The sequence below is a fragment of the Ochotona curzoniae genome, unplaced genomic scaffold (assembly GCF_017591425.1).
Source record: "Ochotona curzoniae isolate NIBS_2020 unplaced genomic scaffold, NIBS_Ocur_1.0 scaffold_1852, whole genome shotgun sequence".
Lineage (NCBI taxonomy): Eukaryota > Metazoa > Chordata > Mammalia > Lagomorpha > Ochotonidae > Ochotona > Ochotona curzoniae.
Genome location: NW_024467087.1, coordinates 35,231,684 through 35,241,230, shown reverse-complemented (window position 1 = coordinate 35,241,230; position 9,547 = coordinate 35,231,684). Strand labels below are relative to the sequence as shown.

Sequence of the window (9,547 nt, the reverse complement as noted above, 5' to 3'; positions counted from 1 at the left end):
TTGCTCACAACTTCAAACCAAACCAGCACTGGCCATTTCAGCCTTTTGATGGGAGATCTTTCTCCCTCTCCATAAATATGCCATTCAAATACATAACTTTTAATAAGAAACAAATTTGGTGACAATTATATTTCATACTGAGCTAGCAAAGCAGTGTGTTGTTTTGCTGCTCATATCCCATTTCTTCTTTACAAACTAGGTTTAAGTTTGAAGTGAATGTTGTGAATTTTAAAAAGGCTAAATTTAAAATTAAAGTAAAATCCCAATCCAATAAATATACTGCAGTAACTACATTTATCTAGCAACATATATGTTCAGTCTGTTAAATAAGGATGTTGATGAAATTATTAGCCATATTTGTGGCAAACATGATTTCATTTCTATACCTGGAACATTAACAGAGTTAATGCATAGTCTCAAGGACCACCACTGGACAGTAAGTTCAAGTTAACTCTTCACTAGGGAAGCTGTTATTTCTAGTTCAGGTAAGCAAACAAAATCTGTCATTCTCCCAAACACTGGAATCTTCAATTGCTATCATGGCAGCTGGCTTGCAAAGGAGAAACCTACTAGCTTCACAGGGCCTGATGCAAACACCTCCCACACCCCAGGGATGAAAATCACCCTAGGAATGCACAATCATGAGCATCTACAAACATCAAAACTGTGCCAGAAGAGGGCCGTGCCACTCTGCAATGAGCTATCAAGGCCTCACTGCTCAAGACAAAAGATTTAAACCAGTTAACATGCACAATATGCTCACACAAGTCACATCAATGTGTATTTACTTAATGTTCCCACTTAGGAAAGAAAACAATTGGAAAAGCAGATCTCATGCCTCATCATCTCCATTTAGTAATGATAGAATAGCAGCTTAAACCTTGCAACATGGCCTTAACACTGCTCCCCAGGGCCAGGTTACGGTGAACTAAGGTATTACTCTTTTTGAAAAATTGTCCATGTGGATTGGCTGACTGCTGCATTGATGATCCAAAAGTGGTGGGTTGAATATGAAAGTGATTGCTAGATGCCATGCTATGCTTCTAGGTAGCCCCTTTGTGTTCAGAAATCTTGTCATTCTCGTCCTTTTTATCTTGCTCTCCTGCAATGGCATAGGCGTGATGTATCTACACCTTGGAAGAAGACGCCAGATGAGGAGTTCTGGGTGGCAGCACAGCCCAATCAAATACATTATCGTACTGAAAATTCAGGTTTCTAAATGCAAGCTGGAAAATTTGCCTGAAATACATATAATTAGGTGTTTCCTCAAAGCCCAACTGGCGACAGATGTTCAGGTAAGTAGCAAATTCTGAAGGAAACCCTCTACAAAGATCATCAACTGGAATGGACATCTTCTTCTCACCAATTTTTTCATGTATTGGTTTCTTATTATCAGCCTTTAGTCCCTCCCAGGGCAAGCTGCCTCTGTTGAAATATATGAGGACATATCCTAATGATTCCATATCATCTCGTCGACTGTACTCGATGCCACGATGTGTGTTGATGCTGGCATATCGAATGGTGCCAACGAGGCCTTTATCCTCTCGGTATGGTATGTGTTGTCTGGTCTTATTATCCCGGTATTTCTTAGCAAGACCAAAGTCAACCAGAAAAACTTTGTTACACTCCCTTCCCATTCCCATCAAAAAATTCTCAGGCTTAATATCTCTGTGTAACACGTTCTGGGAGTGTACATACTCCAGGATACCAATCATTTGATCAGCCAGCATAAGAATGGTTTTCATTGAGAAGTTTCTGGCACAAAACTCGAAGAGGTCTTCCAGGCTAGGTCCCAGAAGGTCAAGGACGATAATATTCTGACCACCATCTTGCCCAAACCATTGCAGGCGCGGGATGCCAATGCCTCCTTGAAGCAGTTTATATACAGCATTCTCGACCCTCAGCCTTGGGCTTCTGCCATATTGAGGCTCTACCTTCATGGCCACTTCTTCTCCACTGATGATATTAATGGCCAGATAAACATTGCCAAAGTAGCCTGACCCGATCTTCCTGAGCATTTTGTATTGACCTCCCACTAGGCGCTCAGTCTTGGTGCCAGTGCTTGTGCCCATGCCAGTATCCATGAACAAACATCTGCGAACAACACACACCTGGGTATTTTGGATCAGGGCTCTGGGCGTGGGTACTGGGCACAGCTGGTGAGAAGGTAGAGGGCTAATAGGTGGATGAAGGACTCTGTTGGTGTTGATAGAATTGGGCTCAGTGGACAGCATGTGATCACTAACCACACTTCCGTGTCCATGCGTGGCCTCGGTCTATGCATGGATGTTCCAGGTTCTGGTGTTGGGCCACTTGCTGGATGTAGGCAAGTTGTGCTGTTGGATGTTGCAGTGTGGAGCCCAGCTGGTTACAGGGTGAGTCAAGCTGGGGACAGCGATGTCATGGCACTGGCTGGCATGGCCAGATAGACCCTTGGTACTCTGCCAAGGCCGCTACTGTTGATGTGTTACCTACAGCCTGGCCCCCTCTGATGTCACAAAGCCATAGTGACAAAACAAGGTTTGTCTGTGCTTGCACTTGGTTGAAGTTAGTGCAGCCTATCAATGTCCAGGCCGTGGTCTTAGGTGCAAGATTTGAAATGTATGTTTGTGTTGTGTGGACAGAGCAGGGAGTGCCCCACAGGTGCACAGTAGGAAGGACTGCTCTCCACTGCTCTCCACCCATAGCGTGGAACAGTCTTCTCTCCATAACACTCAAATGTGGGGATGGGTAGTTGATGATACCTTAAGGACACCAAAGTGGTAAAGAATGATCCAAGGGTGTTAGTGCTGTGGTTTTTACATTCCTGACACATTGTTGGGTTCATTGCAGCAGGGTTGAGAAAATCTGTCCAAGATCTATTGGCTGACCAAGTCCACCTTAGTGCATCCACAGACCCAGACACTTGCTGCAAACTTGGGCAGCAGAGTTTTCCAAATTGTTCTGCTTTGCATCCTCTAATGAGGCACTCCACATCCTTTGCTGGCCTAGGTGAGCTCCCTATCATGTCCCCCAGTGCAGTTGGACATGCTGTCCATTGCAAAGGCATCAGCAACTTAGGAGGGCCAGTCCTGGCACATGCACCCCAAGGTCAGACCACATAGCTTGTGATTTTTCCTGCAGCTGGGGTTTGAGTCCTCTGGTCTAGATGGGGAATCACTAGGAATGCTCTCCTGAGGTGACTCAGACTTTACTCTTATGTGTTCTACATAGTGAAGTGCCGGGATTGGTCTGTCACCTGAAACAGCCAACGCATACACCAGGTGATGCAGATGCCTGTTCAGTCCTGCCCCCAGTGGCATCTCTCATATGAACTAATCAGTGCTGTGGTCTAGCACAGCACAGCCCACCACAGGGTGGGTCTTGATGCATTGCAGTGGGTGCTATGGCCTATTTACAGCAACCTAAAATGACCCACACCAGGCCTGCCTCTGCCTTGAGTTTTGTGTGTATCAGCATGTGCTGCAACCAAAGCCAGTCCATTCTGCATCCTAACCAGCTCTCATGCACACCAACATTTACTGTGACTTCGCTCAGCCTGATCCCTGCCTCCAGACCTGGTTCATATATATGCTGATGGGTGATGCCTCCTTTTCCAACCTGGTCTGCGACCATCCCTGATTCTTGCGCTTAACAGCAGGAGATACAAGCTAGTAGCAGAGTATGCACAATTCCCCTGCCAGGCCCGTTTCCTTGTGCTAGTGAGGGTGTACTTTAGTCCAGCATGTCATGATTAGTACCCAGTCCAGCATTTACCAGTGTATGTCGTGTCGTGGGCTACCTGGCTGGCACATACAGATCTGCATTATTACATGTGCCAGCAGATGAGGCAGCTCAGGCTGCCTCCAATCCCAGCTTGCATGCTCACAAGTGGAAGCAGTGAGCAGCAATGGAGTTACGAAAGTAACTCCACCAGACCCACTTACAGTCTCAGGTTTTACATGTGCTGATGGTACTGCAAGCTAGCTTGGCATGATCTGTTCCCAGGCTCTGCATTCACCCAAAGGTGTTGAACTGTGGTTCAGTTCAGTGCACCCTCACCATCAACCCCAGCCCAGCTCCAGCTCTCATGTGAATCTTCAGGTGTTTTCTGGACTGGCCTGTACCTAACCTGACTCCCTATCATGCAAAGTATGCTGGGAACTGGCTTAGAAGTACTCTCCCCACAGACCCGGCGAACACATATGCCAACAGGTGCCACAGCCTAGCTTTGCCTGTCCTGTCTGCCACCCTACCTCTCACACTCACTGGTGTGAGCTTCAACCAAGCAGGAGAGTTCCCCACGTTCCCATATGAAGCATACTTGCAACTCCGAATCTGTGACATAGCCCACCTCCAGTGCTGATACTCACTGGTGATTACTTCAACCCAGCCTGACTGCCCTGCACCCATTTCAGCTCTTACCAATGGGTGCTACAGCTTAGCCCAGATGAACATGCTCCAAGATCCAAGTTTCTTCTGAGCTACCAGGAAGCGGCAAATGCTACTTACTCCAGCCCAAGTCTCCCATGTATGGGTAGTGTCTTGTCCTGACCCAGACATGCCCTCTGGTTTCCCTTCCTCTAATCCACCCAGCCCCACTTTCCTCATCTTACTGCAAGTGCACTGGTCGGATCTGTGGAAGTCCCCAGAAGCCACTCCTCCCTGTCAAACAAGAGTCTTTCAGTGACCCCACCCCCAAAACATCCCCAGATATCCATCCCTGGGCAATCTATAGGCTGCCCACTACCAGTATCCCAAGTCTTTCCCGCATATCTTTACAAATGATGGACAATAATAGAACAAACAACTATACTGGCACACTGGTGTAGTTAACACAGATAACACAGATTTGTAATTAACCAGGCCCAGAATATCCGCCAGGTATGGGTTATTTTCATGCAGCAGTGTCAGTTGTCTAGATGCAAGGCATCTTGGGCAGTTGGCTACAGCTGGGTGGGGTGGACTTTAAATAGCCCTTTCAGGATTCCATCATTCCTCCCTTACATTGTCGTACTTGTTCTCCTCCCCGAATGCACCACTGTGCAAGGAGTCTCACAACCTTGTTGCCCAGTACTTTTATCTGGATCTGAATCTGGATAATCCATTTTCTGAAGGGATTTTATCAAGTCACATTCACTTCCATAAAAGAACAGTGGTGCAAAATATCACATTCTGGCTAGCTTTATAGAGCCTTACTCAGTGATTGGCTTCTAAAAGTTTGAAACCTCAGGTAAGAGCTGAATGGGGCCTTTGCAGAATTACATGTCCAAGTATCTGTATTGCTTACACTTTAGACAAGCTGGTATATTTTTTTAAACTAAGTTGTACTTCTTGGAAAGGCAGAGAGTAACAGTTATACAGTTATGCAGAGAATATATTACATCCATTTCCCAACCAGCTGCCATGACAGGGGCTACAACTTGAGCTCAAAATTCAGTCCTGCACTCTCACAGCATGGACTTGTGTATATGAGTGGGCTGGGTCTGGCTTGACTGCAGCACCCCTTGGGCAGTATACTGACCAGACAGCTACATCTAACACCATGTGCATTGGCTGGTGTGGTGACAGATCAAACCTGAATCTGTACTAACTAGTACACACAAGAGTCAAGTCTGATGTCACCCCAGCTGATGTTTCTTGGGAGATTCCCCAAGTAGACTAAAGAACTCAAATACAAGCCACAGGGAAAACCGTAAGACATGTGGTCCAAACATGGAGTGCATGCTTGAGACTGGACCTGCTCAGTTTCTAATGCCTGTGCAGCAGACAGCATCCTCAGATGCACATGGGACATGACAGCCAACATGACAAAGAAAGGTAGACTTCTTACAGGGATTTGGTTGACAATCCTATCCACAAAGCTCCAAGCCAAAGATTTTATATGGTAATTTCATGATTCTGCATTCCAAACATATCTTCTTACTCAAGTTGTACAATTCCACACATCAGTTTGTTGAAAATGACTATCCCATAGGAAAAAATAAAAAAAACCCCAAAATACTGAAGTATTAAATATTCAGAAAAGTTTAGGATTGGTTTATTTAGTGTGATTTGTGACATTGTTTTTAAAATGTATCTATTTGCATAAAAAGAACTGACATTTCACACATGTCATTCCACAAAGATGATGATACTTCTTTTTTTAAAGATTTAATTTTATTGCAAAGTCAGACATATACAGAGAGGAGGAGAGACAGAGAGAAATATCTTCTGTCCGATGATTCACTCCCCAAGTGACCGCATCAGCCAGTCCTGCACCTATCCGAAGCCAGGAGTCAGGAGCTCTTCTGAGTCTCCCAAAAGGATGCAGGGATCCAAGGCTTTGGGCCATCCTCGACTGTTTTCCCAGGCCACAAGCAAGGAGCTGGATGGGAAATGGGGCTGTCAGGATTAGAACTGGCGCCCATATGGAATCCCAGCACATTCAAGGCGAGGACTTTAGTCGCTAGGCCACTGTGCCAGGCACAAAAGATAATGATACTTCTCACCCTCCATCACTCCAGAGCTCTGATCCACCCCTTCAGTTTTGATCTGTCTTTTCATTTGGGCGATCATGTGCTTGAAATTTATAATCACAAGCTTAATGCTCCACTAAAACAAGAATTCATAAAGAAGAATGTGGAAGAGCCACATTTTTCTCAGTATAGACAACAGCTATTGATACTAATCCACTCTCAAGATGGTAATTAGTACAACGTGTACTACTCAAACACAGTACTCAACATTTCCCCTTTCTTGACATGGCTTTGTCTTCAGGGATGGAACTTCTTCCATCACTTCATACAGTATATAGTGGACTATGCGAACAGTGCCCTACTCAAGGTACTGTACAACATAACCATTATCTCCATTTGCTTCCATACTGACTTGTTGCCCATTATCCAAACTCCCTCTGAATGCTCTCCTTTAACCATTGCACTGAAGATCTGAAGAATTTACATGCCACCATTTCAGTAACCAGGTCTAACAAGTATGACTGTGAATGTATCTCCAGAAAGTTTTATACTGCCTTACGTTTTCATGATAGTGACAATCGGATCATCCTTTTACTTTCACTTAAATATTCCTTAGTGCATTTCTTGCAAGAATAGTTTAATGTTATAGATTTAATACAACTTTTACTTCTCTTGGGACAATTACAATGCTCCTTTGTTTCCCAAGGAGAAATCTCAATCCAAATGAATGATCTTTTTGATGTGTTCTTGGATTCAACTATCTGGTCTTCTTAGTAAGATTTTTGCATCTGTGTTTGTTCCTCTGGGATCTTCATTTATATTTCTTCTTTGTGGTATCTCTTTTTCTGATGTTGTATTTAGGGTATACTGCCTGTATATGTCAGAATACATTCAGTGGGGTAGCTGGGGCAGCAGAGGCCCATGGGATCCTGTTGAGAAGGAGCTCTGGGGAAGAGGAGGCAGAGGGCCTCTCACTAAGTGCACTCTTGCCCCCAGTGGGTCCTTGGATGTGCTTTTGTGCTTCCCTGGTATATGATAAACATCTGTGTTTCATTAGCCAATTTTCCTAGATCAAAGTAATGTTCCTTACCAATATGTCATGCCAATGGTGCTTTGATCCTGGTGCCTTATTAGCTCTCCTGGAACTCCCTGGTTACACACATGTGACATGAGTTGTATATCAAACCTGATCATTGTAACTGATGTCTGGATTGAACTATGTCTGAAGTGTTGCTTTGCTGAAAAAAACTTTGTCAGTTGCCTAAGAGAGCACTGTCCCACCATTTCTTCAGGTCGCATCTGCTCCCCAGGAACCCACAAGGTAAACTTGTAGGCTGGGAGAATTACATCCCTTTCTACTCTTTGAAAGGTTAGAAGACTTAGGATTAGTTCTTATTTAGAAGGTTAGTAGAGGCCAGCATGATGTCTTAGTTGGCTACCTACAAGTGCCAACATTCCACATGGGTGACTGTTCGTGCCATGGCTGCTCCTCTTTCCAAGCAGCTCCCTGCTTTTGGCGTGGGAAAGCAGCAGAGGATGGCCCAAAGTCTTGGGACCCTGAAGCCATGTGGAGAATTTGGAAGAAGTTCCTGGCTCCTGGCTTTGCTTTATCTCATTTCTGGCCATTGCAGCCATTTGAGGAGTGAACCAGGGGATGGAAGTTCATTCTTCCTCTCTTTCTCTCTGTAAATCTGCCTTTCCAATAAAAAGAAACAGATCTCCCATCCAAGTACTAACCAGGCCCGACCCTGCTTAGCTTCCAAGATCAGATGAGATTGGGTGCGTTCAATAAACTGCTAAATACAACAATGAAAATAGACACGAGACAGCTGAGTAGTATCCTATAGCCATTTTAAGGTGGACAGAAGCCAGCTGTATAGAAACTAAAATTGAAATGTCAATGAAGTAGTCACAGGATGTGGTTAAGAACTTGGTTGGGGAACCCGGCACGGTAGCGCAGTGGTTAAGGTCCTCGCCTTGCACGCCTGGGATCCCATATGGGCGCTGGTTCTAATCCCGGCAGCCCTGCTTCCTGTCCAGCTCCCTGCCTGTGGCCCGGGAAAGCAGTCAAGGACGGGCCAAGGCTTTGGGACCCTGTACCCTTGTGGGAGACCCAGAAGAGGCTCCTGGCTTCGGATTGGCTCAGCTCCAGCCATTGCGTCCGCCTGGGGAGTGAATCATTGGACAGAAGATCTTCCTCTCTATCTCTCCTCTCTGTATATCCGCCTTTCCAATAATAATAAAATAAATCTTAAAAAAAAAAAAAAAGAACTTGGTTGAAACTTGGTAGACCTTGGGCCCGGCGCGGTGGCGCAAGTGGTTATCCTTGCCTTGCACGCCCAGGATCCCATATGGGCACCGGTTCTATCCCGGCAGCCCCGCTTCCCTTCCAGCTCCCTGCCTGTGGCCCAGGAAAGCAGTCAAGGACGGCCCAAAGCTTTGGGACCCTGCACCCACGTGGGAGACCCGGAAGAGGCTCCTGGCTTCAGATCGGCATAGCATCGACCGTTGCGCTCACTTGGGGAGTGAATCATCGGACAGAAGATCTTCCTCTCTGTCTCTCCTCTCTGTACATCCACCTTTCCAATAAAAAAAATAATAATAAAAATAAATCTTTAAAAAAAAAAAGAAACTTGGTAAACCAGAAACAACAGTGTATCTAAAACAAATTAATAGGAAGAAAGAAAAATTATCAATTAGGCAATAAGCAAAATTATCTAACATATCAGTCACTCAATACCATGTCAATTAACTCCATAATGTTGTAAATTGCTGTTGATGTCATGTTTTGGCTTTTAATTGGTCAGGACGATATTCTGCCAGCTCTGCTGTTAGACTAGAGATAGTCTCCCCAAGAAACTGTTGAATTGATCTGAACAATAAGATGCTGGATTCTATGCATGGTACACGCTTGCAATGAAAGAAGCATGACTGGATTTGAACTGTAATACTGCAATAAGGTAGAGGAATCCACCATGGGGGGGGGGGGTGTAAGGGAAGGGGTTGGGGGAACCCCAGAGGCTATGAAACGATGTCATAAAATGAAATGCAATAAAAAAGAAATAGATCTTTTAAACAATGTAGTAGAACTCAGGAGTGGAGCCTTCTAC

General features: G+C 45.1%; 1 protein-coding gene across 1 annotated transcript; it reads right to left on the bottom strand.

Annotated features, from left to right (window-relative positions):
* Positions 1-1,127: 1,127 nt before the first annotated feature.
* Positions 1,128-2,084, bottom strand: LOC121169071 (casein kinase I-like). Its single transcript, XM_040999539.1, has one exon. It carries the CDS (start codon positions 2,082-2,084, stop codon positions 1,128-1,130), a length of 957 nt encoding a protein of 318 aa, XP_040855473.1.
* Between the last annotated feature and the right edge of the window lie 7,463 nt (positions 2,085-9,547).

Bases quoted from the DNA above. Each gene is read 5' to 3' on its own strand.
- LOC121169071 (XM_040999539.1), bottom strand. From the start codon at position 2,084: ATGGATACTGGCATGGGCACAAGCACTGGCACCAAGACTGAGCGCCTA.